Below are 25,091 nucleotides of genomic sequence, written 5' to 3' on the forward strand. Positions count from 1 at the left end.
ATCTCTGATGTGTGCCTTATAACCTGTCCTCAAATGGTCAGGATCAATAATCTCAGTGATCCAAAAGGTACTAAGAACTTAGTGCAATAAAGTATAATCAAACCCACCAATAGTTGACTTCTATTGGACGTGTAATACAAGACCGCTAATTACCAGTGTCTCTTGTATTCTATGAAATGTGCAAAAAGGTGGGTAAATGTGAAAAAACAAAAATCAAAAGTGCTAGTGCTATAATGTGCAAAACTATATACATATAGCCTGTGGCCAGTACCATACCCACATCTATCACAACTTGTGATAATTCAATTTACTGAAGAATGTCATTATTGACAATAATCTCCATTTCTATCAAATAAAAAATTCTACTGTGATCCTAAATTAGGAAAGAGGATACGGGGGAAGAGTCCAGGCTCTGGTATACCCTAATTAACTGATGCATAAATCAGCATCTGTTTTTTAGTCTATCATGCACAAAGATGTATCAATGTGTTCTAAACTAGAAATAGTTAAAACCATAATCGAATATACAATAATGGTGAAAATTTAAAAGGTCCAGCACTAAGACTAAAAAGTAATATTAGAAAAGAAATTCATACAAAGATCTCCTATTAGGACCCATATGTTTAAAGAAAAGAGATATACGATAATTTTTCATTGAGTCCATCGGGAGCAAGAGTTCCCAATTTTTTGATCCACCACGTCTCTTTCTGTAGCAGTTTTTCCTGTCTGTTGCCTCCTCTTCTAGAAGGAGGAAGATGGTCAATCGCTACACATTTCAGTGTTGCTAAAGGATGGCCCTTATCCAAAAAGTGGCGTGCCACTGGTTTGTCCGACTTTTTATCCCTATAGGCAAGGCGGATGCTCGACCTGTGGCCCCTTATACGTTCACATAGGGCAGTTTCTGTCTTGCCCACATAGTTCAGTCCACATGGGCATGATAATTTGTATATTACGAAGTCTGTTCGGCAACTTATCCTATGTTGAATCTTGAATACCTGGCCCGTGTGTGGATGATTGAAGCTCTTACATGGAATGAGGTGTCCACATGTGACGCACCCCAAGCATCTCACACATCCGTTATTAATGGTATTCTTATTGGTAGGCATGTAACTTTGAATCGGGTTCGTGTGGACCAGCAGATTTCTCAGGCTCCTGCTGTTTTTGTAAGAAAACATTGGTTTCTTACGGAAGCTTTCCGGGAGGCTAGGGTCCTTTTCCATCATATGCCAATTCTTGGTCACTGTTTGGCAAACTCTAGTGGTGGAAGTGTTGTATGTCATCGGGAAAGGGATCCTTGATTTACTGTCACTTGGTTGCTTCGCTTTCTCTGTTGTGTGGTCCCTCACTCTCTTAAGCGCTCTATCCAAAATTTTCCGTGTGTAGCCTCTAATTAAAAATTTGTTGTACATTTGTTGTAACTGTACTTCGCGCTGGGCAACCCTAGAGTTATTCCTGATCACTCTCAGAAATTGTGAATAAGGCAAAGAGTCCCTCACATGTTTAGGATGCGCACTCTCGTAATGAAGTAAGGTGTTTCGGTCCGTGGGTTTAGTATATAATTGATATTCTATTACTCCTTGGTCGAGTATAATCTCTAGATCAAGGTATTGTATTTTCTCACTGCTGATATTTGATGTAACTCTAATTGGTGATTCCAACCCATTAATATTTTCAACAAATTTTGTTGCATCCTCAGGACCACCCCTCCATAGAATTAAAATATCATCTATGTATCGAAAATACTTGAGAATGTGTCCTGAATATTTTGTGAGGATGTGCTCCCTCTCATACTGGTACATATATGAGTTAGCGTACATGGGGGCCATAGCCGCCCCCATGGACGTCCCCGCTTTTTGTAGATACCACTTGGTTTCGAATCTAAAATAATTATTTTCCAAAGCCAGGGCTAGCAGATCCAACGTGAACTCTATAGGGGGACCTCGATAGTGTTCAGTCTCACATAGTAGTTCTCTCATAGCCTCAATGCCCCCATCATGGGGTATCACTGTGTACAAGCTGGAGACATCAAGAGTGATTAGAGTGATTTGTTCATTAACAGATTTTATCTTTTTAAGCTCTTCTATCAATTGTGCCGTGTCTCTTATGCATGTAGGAATTGAATAGACCGGTGATTTAAATAAAAAGTCCAGGTATTTAGCGATAGGCTCTAAAATTCCATCCACTGCCGATACAATCGGTCTTCCGGGAGGCTTAGAGGAATGCTTATGGATTTTCGGAAGAGTGTAGATGACAGGTATCCGGGGATTTCTTTTCTCCAGAAACTGTGATAGTTGTATATCGATGAATCCTGCCGTCAATCCAAATTTCAGAGTTTCATGAATTTTCTGTGCTATCTCTTTCGTAGGGTCACCTTTAAGGACTTGATAGGTGTTTGTGTCTTCTAGCTGTCTGTATATCTCCAGAGCATAATCCTTGTAGTTTTGTATCACAATTCCCCCTCCTTTATCCGCCGGTCGAATTATGATAGAGGCATCTTGAGATAGTTGTCGGATAATCCCTCTCTGTTTCATTGAGAGGTTAGAGTGTGTTGGACGCTGATTGACTACTATTTCCTCCGTTTCAGTTTTCATTAGTGTAAGAAAAGTTTTGATGGTAGGATGACAAACAGGTGGATCAAATTTACTCGCAATCTTAAATCTATGCATGGTACCCTGCTCTTGTTCCAATGGTTGATCTTCTTGTGGCTTATGAAAAAAGATTTAAGATTTAAGATTGCGAGTAAATTTGCGAGTAAATTTGATCCACCTGTTTGTCATCCTACCATCAAAACTTTTCTTACACTAATGAAAACTGAAACGGAGGAATTGCCCAGGTTCTTTGGGCAATTGACTGGTTATTGGGTTTAGCTCCACTTAGCTAAACAACAGGAGCGTAACATGATTGGTTGTCTGATTACCAAGCAGGTTTGGCAAGGTTAATTTATAAATGTGCTTTCTACTGAAATCTCCACTTTTATAAAATGAAAAAAAAGAGGACACACTCTTCACACATAAACACTTAAAGTGCTTAGGGTGTTTGTCGTGTTCCTTTAGGTAACTTGTGCAGCATTGCATGTGTCCTTATTTGTTGCAATAAAAAATGTCTCTGGGTATGGTAAAGCTAATGATAAGTTCAGGTTGGAAAAAAGTAAATTGTGGCTATCATGATTAATTCTGCAATTTCCTTCCCCACTCCATTGATGGCTACAGATGGTAAAGATTTTGAGATATTTTTGTAATCTCCTAATTTCTGTATATAGATCCCTCAAACATACCTAGTCTATTCTAACACAATTTCCGATATTACCTATTGGATTTGCATTGACAAATCCTGGGTACCCTGACAGACAGGTCTGCGTATTGGTCTGTCTTCTATGGCTGCCATTCATTATTAAAGTGGCTGTTTTTGTCCTAAATATGGGTATGTACAAGTGTATGATGTTGCAAAGACCATAAATTCTCATTGGGTGTGGTGTGGAGTACTGCTAAAAATAAAACTGGCACCAATGAAGGAAATTCCACCACTGCCCGTTTGATGAAACACAATAATACCTTTTATTACAAGCTTCTGTGAAATCTCCAACATACAGTGGTTAAATATGCTCCTAGCAACCGACAGTGACTTTTCGCAACATATTTGAAACATGGACCTTCTATCAGGTGTCCCATGAGGCAGGGGATTTAAACCGTCTAATTAACCATAGAGCGCTGTACTGGAAAATTCCCTGATACATAGAGAATTTAATGCTGAGAAAGGTACTCTTTAAAACATTTTTTTTGTTGAAGTGTGTTATGTACAAAGTTAAATTGCTAAAGCCCACCAAGTCACATTCTGGTGGTAGAATCTTGTGCACCACTATCTTTTAACTTAACAGGCAACCACTGCAGATGAGTAAACAGATCCCATACAAGACTTTTGGAAGGAATGCCTGAATGATCATGCATTCTTATGACACTTTCTGGAAAATATTGGCATTTGGAAACAGAAGTGCTGTGTATGTTTTATACATTCCTCCAGTAAATGCTTCAGTTGTATATATTGGAGTGAGAAAATAAGAACAGTGACCACAAGCAAGTTCCTCTTCAAATATTGTCTTATTACATTAATTTAGATATATGTCTAAAACTAGTATGCGTGATTATTAATGGAATGTAAAATGTATTTGTTTCTTAACAACTTCACACACTCCAAACCATATTTGTATGCCAGTTTCATTTATATGATTATCTTTTTTATACAGAAAGACCTTTACATCCAAAGGAAAAGGTTCTAGAACAGGCTCTGCAGTGGTGCAAGTTAGCAGAGCCTAGTTCTGCTTTCTTACTTGTGAAGAAGATTCCCATTGGTGAAGGAAGCTGTCTTTTTACAGGTGGGGTTTTTTGTGATCAACATAGAATAATAATTTTGGATCTAAAATTAAATCTTCACATGGTGATTGACTTACTGTGACATATCTTGCTCCCATACTAGGTGCAAAAAGAGAAACTCCTAAATGTGGATTGTTAAAGTGCAGGGAAGTGTCCCCAAAGCTGCTGGGATGCAAGTTTCAAGACAGATACTTTGTCATCAGGGATCGAAAGCTACTTGTGCTTAAAGAGAAAAAGGTATGGCAAAACGCCTTGTCTAAGTAAACATCTCCATAAAAAAATGGATGTGCAGTACTGGGAGCTATAGAGTTATTACTTGGCTTGGGAGTGTCTAACCCTTACATTGTAAGTGCAAGTGCAGTGCTAAAAAGTGATATCTAGAAACGGTAACGCATACCCCTGAAAACAGGCTTTGAGAAGTCAGTTCTCATATAAATGCAAAAGAGAAAAAAGACACAATAGTGCAATAATGCTAAAATAATTGAGAATGTGCCTAAACCTGGATATAGTATATGCTCAAAATATATAGAACCTTTTATACTTTATGGCTCTGAACGTAAGCGTTTCTGTGCCTTTTTGGCAGCAACAGTACCTCTTCTGATAACCACTTAGTATCTTCACTGGAAGATACTGATTGATTATCAGAAGAGATACTGTTGCTGCTAAAAGGGCACAGAAGCGCTTACATTCAGAGCCGTATCATATAAAAGGTTCTATATATTGTGAGCATTTTTGCACATTCACCATTATTTCAGAATTATTGCACTATTGTGTCTTTTTTATCTTTTGCATTTATATGATAACTGACTTCCACCTGCCTGTTTTCAGAGGTAAGCATTACCATTTATAGATATCACATTTTAGCACTGTACTTGCATTTTAGTTTATTAACGGTGGGGGGAGGGAGGGGGATATATAACCTAAATATTGAAGTCGGGTTTTTTTTGTTTTTTTTAACATTTGTTTTGTGTCCACAGAGTGCCATTGCTGCTATATTTTTATATGAGAATCTGTTAATTTATTTGTACAAGAAGCACCATTATATTCACACATACTTTCAAACTGTTTTCCTGGAAATATAGTTAATATTCCATTCCTATTGAATGTCAAATGTCCGTGGTGCTTGGCCAATTGCTATTTATACCTCAATTCCTCAAATTCACACTTCCAGGCTTATGTACTAAAGTGAGAATTCAAAGTGAATTTCAAATTTAAGGTTAGAGTAGCTGAACTGAAAGCATAGCTGATTTGGAGATGTTTTTTCCAGTTCATTTGTGGTGACCTTAAATTTTAAATTCACTTTGAATTCATTACATTTTTTTTACTTTAGTGAATAATCCTGTTTGTAATTTATGAGAATAGCGTGGCCTAAAATGTATGCAGTAAAAAATATCTGCTTTATTGATGTTGTGATACAGAGTGCTCTTTGTATATTAGAGACATGTGCTGGCTTCTGAACATCTTAAAGACACTTAGGATAATGTTAATCAAATATTACATTCATGATTATGTAGATTGTAGGTCAAATTTACTATGGAATTTTGGTTTGGTTTTGCAGAGTGCCAAGCCAGACCGTGAGTGGCCACTTGAAAATGCTAAGGCTTACATGGGAATTCGAAAAAAGTTGAAACCTCCATCTCAGTAAGTTCAGCAAGAGAGAATAGAACAGAATGGACCTAATTTTTCTGATGAATCTATTTTTACTACATTTTGGAGTGTGTTGAGTTTATGTATTATGTTTCAAATTAGTATTGTTAAAGGAACACTATAGTGTTAGGAATACGATCCAGTATTCCTAAAGCTATAGTGCCCCTGTCCCTATTCTTTTTCAGGTCCCCAATCCCCAATACTATTTTAATAAAATAAAAAATGTCTTACCTTTTTCCAGTGCTGAAGCTCTTTAGGTGCTGCTTATCTCTCCCCCACCCAAATGGCCTCCTTGGCCGATGTCAATCCATTGCTCTTCATAAAGGAGCATTGGGGACCTAATGTGGAGACACCGCACCCAGATCTCTACATTGAGATGAAGTGGTCTGGGTGAATATAGGATTCCTTTAATATTAACAATTAATTAAATGTATGTTTTGTAGATATTAATACTTAAAACAACACTCTGGGCACCATAACAATTTCATCGGAATTAAGTTGTTATGGTGCAAGGAGGTCCCTGGCACAGGCTTACCTCAAAGAGTTAAACTGTTAACAAACACACAATATCTATGCCCATCTTCTTTGGCAGTAGTCTGAAACTTGATTCAGAATACCTTGGACAGGGGCACCACTGAAAGGCACTTCCTGATTCAAACTTCAGTCTACGGCTGAAAGAGATGGGCAGAACAATAAGGTCCTGGATTTAACACAAACGATTTAATCCCTTACGGTAAGTTGGCACCCGAAGGCTTCCTCCCACCATAACAACTTAATTCTGATTGAGTGTCCATTTAAGCTGATATAAGCCATCTGCTTTGATATGGATTGTATTTGTGGTGCAAGTCATCAAAAATATGGAAAACCTTGAGTGGCTTCCAAATTCCTTGGCTTCTGTTTGTAAGAGCTAAAGCACTGCTAGAAGCATAAAAAAATTAATGTGCAAAATCCTAAATAATAAATAATTATGTAGCTTCCATTTAGGACAAGTACTAGTATGTACGTGCTGAAACACTCCACATTATGAAATATTTTTAATTGTGTGCTGGGGGCTAGTTGCACCTCCAGAATACAAGACTTGGGCAAACCAGAATTCTGTTTCCGGCTGCCTATGTTAATGTTAATTCTGTGCATATTTTGTGTTTGTCATCAGATATCTCTCCCCTCCCTCCCTTACACCCTGTGAGCTCTCCCTCCCATTTCAATAATTGGCTGTTTATCCCCACTCCACTATCCCCACTCCACCCTCCAACACCTCGCCCGGCCCAGAGTGTGTGCATGCATGCAAAAGCTCTCTAAACAAATACAGCCAACATTCACATGCAAATATGCTCCAACATACACATTGCCATTGAGCCACAGACTCCGAAATGGTCACATTACCCTATCCACCGAGTCAGATACTCCCATCTCACCTCCCAGTCATACCCAATCAACCTGTCACATTCACACACTTAGATACATAACATACACCTTGCACTTATTGCCATCCCACCACCCACTTAGCCCTAATGACCATACATTCATACTCCAAACTACTCATATGTATGTATCCAACCAATCACATACCCCAAACTAATCACATTCATCCATCCAATCAAACACACAAAGCTTTATATATATATATATGGGGCACATTAAGGAAAGGGGCAGCAGAGAGGGTAACTCCAGGCCTGCTTCTCCTGAGAACAGAGTCCAATCTATTCAGTAACCAGTGTATTAGTTTTGCATTGTTAAACATATTTAATGTGGGTTTATACAAATTTTAACTTGTATTTCTATTTTTTTCTCAGGTGGGGTTTCACTCTATACCTGGATAAACATCAACTGTAAGTACTTTATAAAGCAACTGAAACTGGCATTGTATCTCTGCAGACGCTAGAGGGCAGCAGTCTGTGTGCCTAAGTAAAAGTGACTATAACTGAAGCTACAAAAATACTAATAGCAGCCTCTTTAAATATTCTTTTTGATGCTGAATGTTAAACGTGGGCATGGCAGAAAGAATGTTTTCTCTGAAAATAATTTTAGCCAATGGGTCATTCGGTTTAGCTGAAATTTGGACATTAGTTTCAATTAAAGATTTCCATTTAGATAAACGGTATGCTTCAAACATTGCCAAATCTTTCAATGGTTTTCTAAGAGATACTAAAGATAGATACATGTTCCGAAGCTGATACATTTATGTGGCATTTCTCTATTTATTTATTTATGTATTTAATTCCAGTACAAAACCTAATTAGGGAGTTAAGCCTTGTCTAAACAGTCATTTTGCTGTTTTGGCAATAGCGCCCTAATTTAGAGTTTTTTATTAGATAGCTCTCTTATTTGATAAGTATTGTAGGTCCATATAAGGATAAGAATACTAAATTAGATAGCTATCTGCAAAACATCAAAAACATCTAAATTTGAAATCCCTTATGTTAGATTGCAAAGTAGATAGATGCCTTATTCAGTATCCTTCATTATGAAAAATCACACATAAGGATACCAAATTAGTGATCTATCTACAGTAGACAGATCATTTATTTATTTTTTAAATTCCCTTTTATTAAGAGATTCTATAGTTGTGGTTCCATAAATAAAAAAGAAATAAGAATAATAATTAAAGCAAAATACACCAACAATACAGAAATGCATAAACTTCATGGTACAGCAGTAGGACCGGTATATTGTATTTCACTGGTGCTTGGTCAGTTCACTGGTCACCGTACTCATCTTCCTCTGTTTCTTATTGTAGTCCTTTTCCATCAGTCATCTAATTCCTCTTCTGTTGTTTGAATGGATCAGTGAGTGTGTTATGTTGGGGACTTTAGATTGTATGTTTATCTTGGTACAGTCAATACATACAGTCTGATTTCCACAACATCACACACTCGTTGACAGTCTAGATGTGTATGTGTAATATGGTAGTTAGGCTGGAATGGATGGCTGTGTTTTGGTCTTACTGATAATAGGTGTGATATGGATTGGTAACTTACATGTTTGTGAGAGCAAGAAAGAATGTTACTGTTGGTGTATGTTTGTCTGAAAATCAAATTTTAAGACACTGGAAAAAACAAACATTATTTAACCACCACCAAAGATGAAAGTGAAAAAGGGGAGTAGGTGAGCAATTGATTGCCCGCTCACCTGTTTCAGCCGAAGAGCAAAGCCTTTGCACAGCTTCAGTCTTTAGCTGCCAGCAGTGCCTTTAGTGAATTACTGACTGTGATGGCAGAAGGTAGCAGGAGTTTCCAAAGCAACCAGAAGCGAGGAAACATCCACTTAATATTGTCCTAATTGGCAATGATTCCTGTTTCTGTTATCCTCCAGTACACACCATCGTAGATGATTTTTGACACATATCAGCTAGAAGACTAAGAGAAATCCAAATCTAAATTAGTGTCAAACTGTAGAACCCCAGCTTGGGCAGTCTGCTCCATCAGATGAGGTGACATGTGTGAGCGCTGCGGATTCAGTGTATACCCTTGTACTGAAAACACATGCTCACTTTAGACTGTGATTGGAGGATATGATAAGGGTGTAACCCTTATAATGCTCTACAAGTTTTACATGGAACCTGCTGGTGCTATGCCAAGCTGCACTACTGCTTGCTACTGGAACTAATGGCATTACGTTACCTGATTCTTGCACAAGTGCACCACAAAAAAATCAGATACAAAATAATTGTCCTCCTTGGTAGTAAGAGTGTGACATGCCAGAAGTTTCAAAACTATATTGAGGCACAGACTTAGTAGAGGTACTACTAGCACTAATAACACTACTGTTAGGGGTAATGGATGGAATCCGACCTTCCCTTACTTTACGAATTGGAATCCCAGGATCTGTCTTAAAGTTAATGTTTTTAATAAAAAAATAAATAAAATAAAATAAAAAAGGCAAGACTACACAGATAAAGTTATAGTGTATTTTGGCTTGTTGTTGTTGTGTACATCGTGTTGATTTTTAATTTGGTGTTCATGGCTTAGTAGTTTGAGTTAAACTGTAATAGTTTGAGTTGTAATTTGGAACTATGCCCTCAATACTGTTCAATAATGAAAAATGTCCAAGTGATTTATCTACAAAATTTCTAGTAGAATTTAATGATGCCTTTTCTAGATAAATCACTTGGAGACTTTTTTCACAATATTGAATCATTCGGAAACCCTTATAAATCAAGGCCTATGGTTTAACATTGTTGGGTTAGTTTTCCAAATGATTTAATATTTTTGGATGAACTTTTTAAATGATTTAATATATGATTTAATATATTGATTTTTATTTTCATATATAGGATATATGTTTTGTTATTTTAATATGTTGAAAATAGAATCATTTGGAACGCTTTTCCAACAATATTATATCAAGGACATTTCAAGTTACTTTTTCAACATATTAAAATATCAAAACATACATCATATATATACAAAAAAAATCAATATATCAAAATATTGCAAAATTAAATTATTTTTCATAATATTAAATAATTTGAAAAATGTATCCAAAATATTAAATCATTTGGAAAGCTTATCCAGCAATATTAAATCAAGGCATATGTCTGCTAGACTTACTCTCTTTCAAACAGCCCAGAAATATACTTTTTTTATACTGAAACTGAAAGAAATGTTGATATTAAATTGAAGCATATATCCTACATTTTATCTACTAATACAGTAGTGGTGATTTTATTTGTGACAAACTAAATACCTTGTCTATTGTCACAGATTAATTATGTGTTCCTTTTGCATCTACAGGTGCTTGTGCTGCATAGGGCAGCCTGAAATGTGGGACTGGATCACAAGCATTTTGAAGGCACAGGTAATTTTAAATGTAAAAAACATAGCTATTTGTGAATGCACAATCTTTGGTATCTTATCCACCCATCAATGAATAACCATACAATTAAATAATATTAAACTGGTTATGATTTTATGTAAATCTATAAAACCTCCCTGGTGGCATGTATATTTCTCTTTTCCACCAGTCTTGTAGAGATTTCGAAGGTCCATGTCTATACTCCATGTAAGATCACATGAAAAGGAAGTGCATAGATCTATATAATAATCTATATATATGCTGATGTTATAACACACATGGATTCTTATCGTTACGATATACCTTTCTTACTGTTTTATTCTACAGCATGATGATCTCCGCCCTGTGATTCTAAGAAGACATTCTTCTTCAGATGTCACCAAGCAGAAATTTGGCACTATGCCACTTGTTCCAATACGAGGGGATGACACAAACACCACCATGGTCTCTGCTAACCAGACATTGGTGAGTGTTATTGTGATGCATTGTCAGAATGGAAATTAGTTAAGAGGCAACTGTCAGTGGTAGGAACAAAGATGTACAATGTATGATAAATATGATGTCACTAGTCATGAGCAAAACATACATTTTTGTAAACAAATACACATTTACCCAATGGTTTCCACCTTTCCCCGCAAAAAAAAAAATATATTTTTAATTTGCAGTAATTTACATTGATAGATTAGCATATTTGACTAAGACCATGGTAAAAAAAAAACAACAAAAAACATCCATATAAGATGTGACTAGTTTGCTGAGCAAATTAGCAAAAAAGAACATAGTGGATTTTATAAAGAAAGAAATGGCAAATGTATTAGTAAAACATTGTGTTGAATTTAGTATTTCAGCTTGTATCACTAAGCTGTCTCCAATGAACCATAAATTACAGCCATGAAGGTGCTATGATAGCATGCATTTTAATCACGGTATGTTATGCATGGATAATGTTAAGTGGATAGTGTTAAATTCAGCATGTTATGCACCAGGAAGAAATCTAAATGTATTTATTTTTTTACATATTTCTTTCTTTTAATTTAAAAAGTGGTGTGTTTCTGAATTTATTATGTACAGTGACATTTAAATGTATCAAAAAAATTGTGTTTATATATAAGCACGTTTGTTTTGGTATTGTTCAGCAAAAGATTGCAGCCGGTTTGGGAAAATGAACGGTTTTGTCATTATTTTGATTGCATTTATTAACATAAGAGTGATCTAAAAAGTGATTTATTTCACAGTAAATCCCACAACCTTTTCGCATGAATTTTGACTTCAGAAGGCTTCTTTATTTAGCATGGTGGAAAAAAACAGAAGTGCAACAGAACACTTTTCTGTCCAAAATGTTGTCAGAAAGACTGATAAATTCCTAGTTTTGCTGAAAATGGCATATATTTAAAAGTGACAGGGCATCAAATATAGTAAAACACATTTGGTGTTTAAATTGGTTTTTTGCACTTTTCACACACAAACAAATATTACAGTGTTTGTGTCCAAGAAGCTACTAAAAAAAAAAAAAAGCAGGACATACCCCATTTGCAATACCTTGGGTTGTCTACTATTGCAAATGGTATGCCATCATGGGGGTAATTCTCATTCCTGGGCTACCATACGATCTCAAAGGCAATGTAACTAATCTAGCGAATTTCAATGTGAAAAAAATGAAAAATGTAACATGCAATATTTGACCCTGTAACTTCCCAAAAAAACATAAAACCTGTACAAAGGGGGTACAGTTTTACACGTGAGACATCGCTGAATACAAATATGTATATTTTATTGCAGTAAAAGCAAACACTATTATGACATTCACAGTTAAAATGTCATCTAGAACTAAAAAAATAACAACATTTCTTATTTCCTCCCATTTTTGTTATATTTTATTCATATTAAATTATGTTTCATAGCTAAATATTTGATGTTAAATGAAAGCCCTGTTTCCCCTGAATAAAATGATATATAATAAGTGTGGGTGCACTTAATATGAAAGAGGTGAATTACGGTTGAACAGACATGTACTAAAATTCCAGATTTTGTTTACGTTTTGTTTTGATCACCACGTGATATGGGTAGTAACCACTCTGCTCTGCTTTTGCATTCAGAAGTCCGTTGGCTACCCTCTTGCTTGTATGTCAGAAACCCTTAGAATGTTTGAATTGAGGCAAGAGTTGTTTGCATATTTGCAGGAGCATAAATTTCTTATTATCTGATCGACTAACAAACATTTTGTTGTTATCCAAAGTAGCATATCTGGCAATTATATTCACAAAATTGAATTACCGTATATACTCGAGTATAAGCCGACCCGAATATAAGCCGAGGCCCCTAATTTTACCCCAAAAAACTGGGAAAACGTATTGACTCGAGTATAAGACTAGGGTGGGAAATGCAGCAGCTACTGGTAAATTTCTAAATAAAATTAGATCCTAAAAAAAATTATATTAATTGAATATTTATTTACAGTGTGTGTATATAATGAATGCAGTGTGTGCATATGAATGGAGTGTGTGCGTATGAGTGCAGTGCGTGTATGAGTGCAGTGCGTGAGTGCAGTGCGTGTATGAGTGCAGTGTGTGTGTGTGTATGAGTGCAGTGTGAGTGCAGTGTGTGTGTGTGTGTGTGTGTGTGTGTGTGTGTATGAGTGCAGTGTGTGTGCGTATATATTAATTGAATATTTATTTCCAGTGTGTGTATATAATGAATGCAGTGTGTGTGAGTGCAGTGTGTGTGAGTGCAGTGTGTGTATGAGTGCAGTGTGTATATGAATGAAGTGTGAGTGTGTGTGATGCAGTGTGTATATGAATGAAGTGTGAGTGTGTGTGATGCAGTGTGTGTGTGATGCAGTGTGTGTTTGTGTGTTTGTGTGGGTGGGCATTTAATATATTATTATTATTTTATTTTTTTTTTTATATTATTATTATTATTTTTTGTATTATTATTTATTATTTAATTATTATTATTATTATTTTTTTAATGATATATTTTTTTCGTCCCCCCCCCTCCCTGCTTGATACATAGCAGGGAGGGGGGCTCCTTCCCTGGTGGTCCAGTGTCATTGGTAGTTCAGGGGGGGGGAGAGGGGTGCTGGCAGAGCTGTACTTACCTTTCCTGCAGCTCCTGTCAGCTCCCTCCTCCTCCGCGCGGTCTGTGCAGCTCCCTCTGTCAGCTCCCAGTGTAAGTCTCGCGAGAGCCGCGGCTCTCGCAAGACTTACACTGGGAGCTGACCGAGGTGCTGAACGGACGGCGCGGAGGAGGAGGGAGCTGACAGGAGCTGCAGGAAAGGTAAGTACAGCTCTGCCAGCCCCCCTCTCCCCCAGTCTGTATTATGGCAATGCAAATTGCCATAATACAGACTATTGACTCGAGTATAAGCCGAGTTGGGGTTTTTCAGCACAAAAAATGTGCTGAAAAACTCGGCTTATACTCGAGTATATACGGTACGTATGTTTATCACTCCAAGGAAAAACATTAACATTTTTAATGCAAGAAATACAATATCTTCACTTTCTTGTAAGTTGCAGTTTTGGACCTCATCTGTTGAGCAAAAGAATTTGAACGCTTTTCCAACACTTTAGGATCTTCAAAATCCATTCATAAAAGACAAACTAGCCAATTTTTCTGATGAAGAGTTTGCTAATCTGATCAATATAACTTCTGACAGTCACCCAACCCAAAAATGTCAAGTAGTTTCTCTTATTGCTTTTTGGGGCGATTTAAACTAAGAATACCCAGAATTGTCCCAGCAGGTAATTCACAGATTTCACTATTAACATGACGTAAAGTCATCATTTTTTAAATGAAACGGAGGCAAGTATTATGCTGCACTATTTCTTAATTTCCATCAGCAGCAAAGAAAAATAACATTAAAACAGTATAAAAAATAAACAAGTAAATAACATGAGAGGTATATCTTCCTAACAGGAACAGCCAATCAGCATACTTTCCATAGCATAATAGGCGGTGTCCAGTATTCTACTTCCTCTTTCATGCGATCCCGAACAAGGGCAACAAATCCAAGTGAAAAGAGGGGCACGATAAGAGGGTATGCAAGCCTTAACCTGAACCTCGAAGTCAAGCTGGAACAGAGAGGGGAATATGGTAATATCTATGTATAAAACTGGATTCATGCATAAAATCGCATTACATGGAATTATATATATATATATATATATATATATATAACATGAAATTCAGTTTAGTCTAACCTTAAGCTCTTGAAAGTCTTCAACAAGGATAAAACCCAGTTATTAAAAAAGACTTGCCGTGAAGTCAACTTACCCAAAGAGTACCAAACCTCCAGGGATGAGAGGGAGGGATAATACTTGCCTTGTGTCACTAATAAAATTATGACTTAACATCAAGTTAATCGTAAAATCTGTGAGTGTTATTAAGACACAGAGGTTCCTATTATGCTAGTTTAAAGCTGTGAAATTACATTTGTTTTGAAAAGTCTAAAGTAGAAAGCACGGAATGTAGACTCTGAAGACCAATCAGCCTCTCTCGTAATATCATCCAAGCAAAAACAAATCGAGGAAGCCTTAGAAGCCATTGCCCCACGAATCGAATGAGGCAAAAACCTATAGATATCAATACCTGCTAGAGACATAACCCATTTGACCCACCGGGTAGAGGTAGACGCGGCTTTTGTAAGGACATGAAGAGTTTATTTTTCAAAGGATTCCGTTACGTAGTGGTACGAAGCTCATACTCCCATGAGCATGCAACCTGTCAGGGAAAGCTGGGTTTATAACTGTTTTAAAGGAGGTTTTTGTACTCCGAGAAATGTCAAAAAGGGAATCTTCTGGAGTAAAGGAATGAGCTACCACGTTGTGCTCGTACGTCAGAAACCCTCTCGCAAGAGATTAAACACAAAAGCATGACCAATTTGGTCGATGGCAGTTTAAGAGATAGCAAAGCATTATCCGGCGAAGATTAAGAAAAAAAAATCAAGACAATAGAGACGTTCCACAAGATGGTGTATCGTGGTAAGGGTGGATGAGGAAAACAAATTCCTCTGAGGAGTTGACATATGACAAGATCCCATCAAAACTTTGATGACCAGCAGAAGCGGACGATCAATAAGTTTCACAGTGCTTTACCTTCATCATACAGAGAAGAGTCAGAAAATGAAGGACAGACATAAAAGGACGCCAACTATGCCATCTGCTCAAAGCAGACTTATAAGCCTGTCTCGTGTTGGGTGCCTACGCGCCCTTGATAAGTTCGAGAGTTGATTGCAAAACTCTCTCGACCGACCAAGGTGCCCTGAAATCAACCACCCCATGAGATGCAAGAGGCTTTGGAGAACAAGGGGATGAGGTACTCGAGCGGTGGAAGAAGACGTGAAAGGTCAATAGCCACCTCCTGAAGAGGAGGGAACCATGGTTGGGATGGTAATAGAGAAGCTACAATCATCAGGGTGCCGGATTGGTGATGTAGATGGGAATGGCAACAGGGAATCAGTGCAAAGTGTAATTCCTTGAAGAAAACAAATCTTGGGAGAAAGCATTTGTAGCCAGTGCTGTCGGATCTGGTCTCCAACTGAAAAAAAAACAAAAAACGGGAAGTTGAGCATTTTAATGCAAAGTAAAAAGGTCTATTTCCAGTACACCCCATAGGTTCCAGATGTCTTGGAAGATCGTGGAAGTGCCGGTCACTGGAATCTTTGAGTGAATACCAGTCCACCGTAGTGTTGGAGAGACCTTGAATGTATTCTGCCGTGACTGAAATGCCGTGCATCAGGCAAAATTGACAGAAATCTTGAGCCATGTTTGACAGAATTTTTTATTTTGTGTTCCTCCCAGGTGATTGATGTAGCAGACAGCTGACATGTTGTCCATCTTCATAAGGATAGCACATTGGCCTTGAGTTAGGGAGAAACTGTGGACTGCAAATGGGACAGAAGTTCCAAACAATTAATGTGGAGTGTTGATTCCAGATCTGACCATCTGCCCCATGTGGAAATATTTCCACATCGAGCGCCCTAACCGTGCAAACTTGGATTGGATTCAGTGATCAAATCTGGAGCTGTGCAGAATATGGCACGTTCATTCCAAGCTTCCATGTGAAGAAGCCACCATTGGAGTTCGCCCTTCGCTTCTGAGTCCAGAGTTACCATATCGGTGTATGATGCACCGCCCTTGAGATGAAGCTTGTAATCATTTTAAGGCTCTACTTAACAGATCACTGTCTGGATCCAACCACTTAAGGTGGCGCAATCTAATTCTAGATCATCCTCTACTGCTTTAAAGATCTTGGCTGCTGCACCCAAGATGTCCAGGATTTTATCCCGACAGTCTCGCAATGAAAAATCTAAGCCTTTAGTAGGTTTCCATTCTGTCTTACTCCGGAATTGAATGACTGATTTTACAAGCATCATCAGGGACTGTGGGGTGTGGTCAATCAGCCCCCAATTTTTTTTCACATTGCCTTCTCAAAAGGCTTGCATACTCTGGATGCAATATACTTGGCTACATGGTCTGAGGGAGATCACTGGGTGACATAGGTCGTCAGGTTTCGAATAAGGGTTCACCATGAGGGTCCAAAATCCTATTGGTCTCCCCTGGGGCCGCATGATCTACCTCAATCTTGGTAGGTTTAATGGGAAGTGTATCCCGCGTGAGATTTTCCTCCTTTTCATCGGTAATTTTATAATTAGGATCGTAAAGATTCTCTTACTTCTCCACATAGGACTCCTCAATATACCGAGTTCAGACTCGGAGTCCAGTTGGGCTTTTTCCCTTTTCCAAAGTCAAGACGTTTTTGCCTGGCTAGTGGCTCTTTTTCGCGGTGGTAAATTAGTTGCGCAATCCGTGACAGGTATGGTACTGTTCATCTCTATTGTTTTGAATGAGTGTTTAGCCTTATATGAGGACTTGTGGTGGCCAGCTGAGGCGGAGCAGATCTATGTGCCTGTAACAGGGCCTGGGCAAATGTCTGTGAAAGTGAATCAGACATAATTCCCATTACTGACACCAGGGCCTTCGTCATTGCTTTTGACATGGAAGTGTCAATTAAAGCCTGCATATCAACAGGAGCAGTAAAATCAGCAGAAAAATCTGCCTAATCTCCAGAGAAACCTGAATAGGCTTCTAAAGTAATCTGCATGTTTGCTGTAGACCCAGAAGGCACAGAAAGATCCTGTCAGACTGCATCATAATAAGACAAACAAGCCTAAGGGAATGAATAAAGTAAAATAATACCTAAAGGAAGGGGGTTGAGTATCTCCCAAGTAAAAAAATAAATAAATAAACAGGGTAAGGGAATGAAAGTACTCACAATAGTGAAAATATATGTGTGTAGTGTGTGTATATAATGAATGCAGTGTGTGTATATAATGAATGCATTGTGTGTATATAATGCAGAGTGTGTGTATATAATGCAGTGTGTGTATATGATGCAGTGTGTGTATATAATGCAGTGTGTGTTTGTATATAATGCAGAGTGTGTGTATATAATGCAGAGTGTGTGTATATGATGCAGAGTGAGTGTGTGTGTGTGTTTGTGTAGTGTGTGTAAACTGGGTGGGGGGGGGGCATTTTTATTTTAATATGGTTATTTTTTTTTTATAATTTTTGTATTGTTAATATTTTATTGTATTATTTTGATTATTTTAGTATTGTTAATATTTTATTGTATTATTTTATTATTTTTATTATTTTAGTATTGTTAATGTTTTATTATTCTAATTATTTTAATTTAAAAAAAATTACGTCCCCCCTCTCTGCTTGTTGCCTGGCCAGGGAGGGGGGCTATCTCAATCTGGTGGTCCAGTGGATGGGCTGTGCAGGGGGGGGCCGGGAGCAAGCTGTAACTTACCTGTGCAGCAGCTCCGGTTAGCTCTCTTCTCTTCCGCTCCGTTCAGCTCACTGTCTGTAACCCGTGGCAACGCTCTGACGGCCGCGGGGATCGCAAGATTTAGACAGTGAGCTGAACGGAGCGGAGGAGAAGGGAGCTAACCGGAGCTGCTGCACAGGTAAGTTACAGCTTGCTCCCGGCCCCCAACAGGACCGCCGTGCTTGTAATGAGCCCAGCGGTCTGGTCTGTATTATGGCAATGTAAATTGCCATAATACAGACCTTGACTCGAGTGTAAGCCAAGTGGGGGTTTTTCAGCACAAAAAATGTGTCGAAAAACTTGGTTTATACACGAGTATATACGGTAACTAAATATATTTGTATAATTATAAATAAGAAAATATTACAATTAAAATGTAATAACTATAATAAGAATAATAACTGTATTAACCACAGTAATGATAAGGCAAAGTGAAAGATCCCACAGTTAAGAAACAGTGTCACTTAACTGAGTTGGCAGCAAAGAAAGAGGAAGTAGTATACTGGACACTGCCTATTATGCTATGAAGAGGATGCGGTTTGCTGTTCCTGTTGCTGGGAAGATATACCTCTCACATTATTTGCTGGTTTCTTTTTTATACTGATTTTAATGTTGCTGCTGATGGAAATAAAGAAAGAGTGTAGCATAATAGGAGCATCCATGTCTTAATAAAACCAAAGTTCTGCTGCCATTCGCCAGAACATACTTGTGTGAAGTGGATTCTTGCTTTACTCTGCAATAAAAACAAAGTATCGAAATCGACTTGATGCAACTGCAGATATGCGAATACAATTGTCAACAATTAATCCAGATATAAAAAGAATTGGCCAACAAAAGAGAACATTACACTCTGCTCATTAAAATTGTGATTATCATTCTATAGTCAAGGGTGCAGATCAATCAAGTAGAATAAAGAAAATAAACTTACCTTAATCTATCAGTTATCATCCCATACTTTTACCAAATTTGTCTCAGTACCTTGTTTGGTCTGATGCAAGACTGTAAAATATATTGGATCTTGTTTTCATTCATATGTGTTAAAGCTGGTTTGTGTGACGTTTTATATATCAGTAGCCATCAAAGGAGGCTTGTAATGGATCGAAAGTTAGATGTATCATCTGGGTTTAGTGATTATTTCTTAAGCAAGGGCTTGGGTATGGTATCTTTTAGTGGAGTAGTTGATTGAGAAATTGACAGTGACATGAAGCAGGTGGAGGATTGCATGTACAGAGAGCCTGAGGAGAAAGACTCAAGACTTGGATCAAGTTTACATGATGTAGGGCACATTTTTCAAAGATAGTGGACAAGGGCATATCTTACATTGCTGTTGAATGAGTCTAGTGTGCTTTTTTGTTTCATCAGACAGATCTTCTATTTTGGCTTCATCTGTTATGACACTTTTCCTTCTGATCCATGTGTTGGTGAGTTCTGCAGTTTTTGTCTTTTGTGAGCTGCCTGTGAAAAGAAAAGAGAGGAGTTGATGGTCTATCCAGGGGATAGGGTGATATTTGGCTTACAACAGCTTTCATCTTTGGTGATGACTATATCTAGCTTGTGCCCAGGTGTGTGGGTAGAATTAGTTGTGTGCAAATTGAAGGCAAGTGTACACATGAACTGTGTGGCATCATTGCCTAGGTTGTCTTCTACCAAGGAAAAGGGTTTTGTTGTTTATAGTGGTATTCAGGACTTAAATTTTTCTCAGACCTGCGAGGAATCCTCTAAATGATCATTGGGGGGGGGGGGGGGGAGCATTTAAGAAAAGTGAAATTGTTATTATCTTATTTCTAGGTTTGGTAGGTTACATTTATCTCAATTTTGGTTTTGGGAACAAGACCATCTGTACATTTAATTGTTTCATTTTGCATTAGAAGAGCTAATCTCTGTCATAACCACAATCCATCTATACACCAATGCCACCTTCCTGTCTGGTCTATTCTACATGTCTCTTTTTTATGTGTCCTTCAATTTATTTCTATTTCTCAGCGTCGTCTACATACACGAAGGACACTGTCTATGTTTTTTGTAAGTATAAACAAGGTTACACATAGCATGTTTCTCCATAATGCTTTGTCAAGTGCATGATTCTCTCAAAAAGCTGTCCTTAGCTTACCAAGTGTATGTCAAAGAGGTATTCTGCCCAAATAAAACTGTTTAAAGGGTTACTCCAACATTCATGACCACTTATGCTTTTAGAAGTGGTCATTGAGGAAGGAACTAGTACTTGTATCATTTCTGGTTGAAACTCTGCACATACAGAGACGTTTGCTCTGCTCCAGGCTGCCTAATGTACAGCTCCCTGGTGACAGGCTTAATGAGCTTCTTCTTTTGCAGGCAGCACGGGAAGTTCACCTCAAGGGGAAAGTGTGTGTGTGTATATATATATATATATATATATATATATATTCCCTCCATTTCTCATTTGAGTCCTTCCAGCCCTCTCTGTCTCCCTTTAATCCTAAAATGCAACTATTCTTTCCCCTTCCTCATCCCCACCCTCCCTTGTCCAATTTCAACACCCTTCGCTAACCACTTCAGAGCTTGCACATGCACTCTGAACCAGTGACGATGGTTTAGTCTAGTGCTTCTCTATGAGAAGTATTTGATTGGACCTCAGAGAGGAAAGAAGCAATGTCTGTGTGGAAACCAGCGAGGTGAACTTTGCCCGGTGCTGAATTCCATGTAAGTTTAAAATTGATTTCACAAGACTAAAAGGGGGGGACCTTATTACTAATGTCACATAGTGCATTATAAACATTATATAAAAAGGTTGGAGTAATTTTTTAACTTTACTTGTTTACTGTATACACATATATACACTACTGTTTATATTAAAAATAAAAGTCCAATTATGTATTGATTTTTTCTCAATTTTTTTAACCTTTGTTTTTTTAATTACATTTCCACAGGGGGTACTGTAATATTAATAATTCCTACTAATACAATTAATATCAGTCTAATGGCCATTTACTGTGCACCTGGCATGTGTTTGTGTTGTTCATATATTTTACATTTTATGTGTGTATTCATCTGCATGTCTATCCCTACTGGAAGTGTTTAAAATGTGGCCTCACATAGTTTAGCAAATCATTTTTTGTGTATTAACTTGTCTTTATTCCATAGCCTATGAAGATGCATCATGACTCTCTGGAGGAGCTTCAGGAAAAACAACTAGATGAGGAACACGAACCAGTGTATGAAGAAGTGGGAGCTTTCCAGAGCAAGCCACCACCAGAGGCTGAGTGCAACTTGCCAACAGAAAGGCAGTATTTGCCTCCACCTTTGGACCGATCAAAGAAGCCTCCACTCAACATTGAGCAGAAAAAACATACTGCACAAAATGCACCAGTCCTAACACCCTGTCCTCTTGAAAAAATAGAAACAGACGACTACAATAAAACTCGTTCTTTGGATAGAAGTATTTGTGCGGATAGTCTTAAACACGTGAGCAATGAAAGCACAAAAGTATCTATATCTGATAGGGGAGCTGGTGGTACCTTTGGAAAAACAGCTTCTCTTGAAAGACAAATGGAATCAGGTAGAATTCAAGTAGTTTCTGCAAGAAGCCAAGGAGCAAAAAGTGCCTTAGATCTGAGTTCTTTACCTCCACTATTTTTTGAACCACCTTCCACTTCAGATTCACTTAAGACTCCTGTGTGGAAGAAGACTTCTCCAGTTTCGTCTAATATACAGGACAAGCTGCTCCAGGAACTCAGCACCCTTATTTCTAAGAAAAATGAAACAGGATCAGAGCAGCAAGTCACGTGACAAGTTATATGATCTGTTCTTTCTTAGACTAATCTTAATTTTGGTCCTTTATATTTGCACCTGAACTAATGCAAACTGAATTGCAGAATATTAAACAATCTGAATTCTAAACCAAGGTTCAGAATTCTAAACTTGAGTTAGCTTTGGCCACAGTCCTGTGCTATGTTCAGTTTGTGGTTGAAAATAATGATGTTTCAAGTGTATATTCACATCTGAGTTTGTGAAAACTGTCTATCGGCACAACATTACACACTAGTGTAAGAATCTTATGGTAGATTCACAATGTATTTGGGTAAAGATTATTTAATTATATGAAGTCCCTAAATTATATTTTTAAGTAGCAGTTGTGGGTGCTATAAATGTATTGTAAAATAAATGCCAAAGCCCCATCCTGCTAGGTTTGTGTGCTACAGTGCTCAATGTAGTGGTTTATACTTTCAAACAGAAGTAACACATTTTGATCAGCTTTCAACATTTTCATCTTGGTAACAATACTTTAAATACATCATCAAAAATGTCATGAGCGTACTTCAGGTAGCACACTTTATGTATGGAGTTAGCCACTAAATTTTGACAAATAACTTTCAGTACGTTTGAAAAAAACAATATCGGCAAAGATGGAGATTCTTCCACAATTTTGGTTTTAAGAGTCACATTTACCCATCACTTTACAGATTGATTATCTAGTCATACAAATCAATTAAGGTTACATATATAAAGAGAATATGTGGAGTCAGGAGTCATTACGGAAACCAATGGAATGATCATGGTATTGCTGCATTTATAGAACTTTACTCCAGAATTGTTCTTTGTACATATCATCCAATGATTAGTGTATAGTCTATGCACTGTTAGTCATGTTGCTGACAAATATACAGATAGCAGGTAGTAGATTTTAATGTTTTTCTTTTCTTCTACGTAACAACCTAAATGGAATTGATATATGGCAAATTTGAATCCATGATGCATTTTCTGTATGGATCAAGAATTTTGTGTGCACACATTGATTCCAGGATCACTCACCTGCAGCAAAGTACGTATCAAGGAAACAAACGTGAACATTTCTGTATCACAATTTCAAAAATGCTCTTATAAGAACTCCTCCGTTTTTTACAGTATTTGCTTACAAAAGTGTTTTTTGTTATTGTCATTAATGGTTATTTTGTTTGTGGTTTTGTTTAAGCCAGTTGGATTTTTCTTCAGTGGTTTCAGTAGATTGGTTCAACAAGTATTTTAGCATACAATTAAACATTATGGCCTTTATTTAATATTTTTGGATACACTTTTTACTTTATTTCTTATTTCTGGATAATGTTATATTTAAAACAATATATTTGTGTGTGTATGTACACACATATATATATATATATATCACATTTATATTTGTCATATTTTAGACATTTTAATAATACATTTTTTTTAAACGTTTCTTCAAAAATATGAAATTGTTTAGAAGGCATATCCAAATATATTAAATCAAGGCCTATATTAGACATATCTAAATACAGTGGTGTATTTAGGATTTTGCTTGAGCACCCTCCCCCCCCACCCCACAATTTAAATTTTCCCCACCCCTTCCTGTCAAAGCCGCACTTTGACTGACAGAAGCTCACTTACTGACAGACGCACACTCACTGACAGACGCACACTCACTGACAGACGCAGACACTCACTAATAGATGCATACACTCATTAACAGACACACTCTCATATACACTAACAATGACATACACACAGACACTCACTGATTTGACACACTGATAGACAGACACACACTATTACTCAGACGAACACTCTCACTGACAGACGCACTCACTCACCGAGACACACACATTCACTTAGACACACACACTCATACATTCACTCACAGACACACACACACACTTACAGACACACACACATACACACACACATTCACATTTCCACCAACACTCCCTGCAAAGTGCCGCCCAAGGCAGATGCCTTGTTTGCCTCGCGGAAGATACGTCCCTGCATTGATACATACTGGAGATGTACAAGGAGAGGCTCCGGATGTATCCTGCCATCCCATTCCATGTAACAAAAAAAAAAAGGAAATTCGTTTTTGAGCCACTTTCTAACTAATATTCCCAAGTACTCTGACACAAAAAAACTATACTCCTTCCCTTTGAAAAAAAGAGTTGAGGATGTAAAACGTCTCCTCAAAATAGCTCAAGTTTTGATGTACACAAAATATGTTTAGCCCTTCCTCAGATATATGTATTTGCTGCAGGGTGATTAATATGATGTCTCCATCAAATCTTATGCTATAACTGATAGCGTAATGGTGCATAACACATGACCATCAATACATAACTGGAATGTCACTTGGCATCAGTAACATTCTACAGAATAAGGACAAACTAATTGCCTGACAATGGATTTGTTATAGATATTGTCTGCCCTCAGGGTGCAAGGATTTTTGGGTACCTAGGTGAAGATTCATTTTTCCGCCCTCCCCCCTCTAAAAATAACATCTTCACCTATGTGCCTCTTAACCAGCCCCTCTCCCCTCCACATCCATTAGTTGACCCCTCCCTTCACTGTCCCTTAGTGTTCCTCCCCCCTCTTTTCCCTGTCCCTTGGTGTTTCTCTCCCCTTCCCTCCCTGTCCCTTGGTGCACTCCCCACCCCCTTAGTGGTCACGTTCCCCATCCTGGCGTGCCTCCTA

General features: G+C 37.7%; 1 protein-coding gene across 2 annotated transcripts in view; it reads left to right on the forward strand.

Moving 5' to 3' along the window:
* The window catches only part of ARAP3 (ArfGAP with RhoGAP domain, ankyrin repeat and PH domain 3), a 137,799-nt gene extending 114,214 nt beyond the window's left edge, over nt 1–23,585 (forward strand). Inside the window, exons 27-34 of one of the 2 annotated variants that reach the window (XM_063447921.1) lie at nt 4,241–4,369; nt 4,471–4,604; nt 5,926–6,008; nt 7,808–7,843; nt 10,748–10,811; nt 11,136–11,273; nt 20,622–20,660; nt 21,759–23,585. In XM_063447921.1, coding sequence (XP_063303991.1) covers nt 4,241–4,369; nt 4,471–4,604; nt 5,926–6,008; nt 7,808–7,843; nt 10,748–10,811; nt 11,136–11,273; nt 20,622–20,660; nt 21,759–22,403 — 1,268 coding nt within the window. In that variant the 3' untranslated portion in view covers nt 22,404–23,585. The remainder of the gene's footprint in view (nt 1–4,240; nt 4,370–4,470; nt 4,605–5,925; nt 6,009–7,807; nt 7,844–10,747; nt 10,812–11,135; nt 11,274–20,621; nt 20,661–21,758) is intronic. The other variant, XM_063447922.1, reaches the window with a different exon arrangement.
* The last annotated feature ends 1,506 nt before the right edge of the window (nt 23,586–25,091 follow it).

Source organism: Pelobates fuscus, chromosome 3 (genome assembly GCF_036172605.1).
Source record: "Pelobates fuscus isolate aPelFus1 chromosome 3, aPelFus1.pri, whole genome shotgun sequence".
In the NCBI taxonomy this organism is placed as follows: domain Eukaryota; kingdom Metazoa; phylum Chordata; class Amphibia; order Anura; family Pelobatidae; genus Pelobates; species Pelobates fuscus.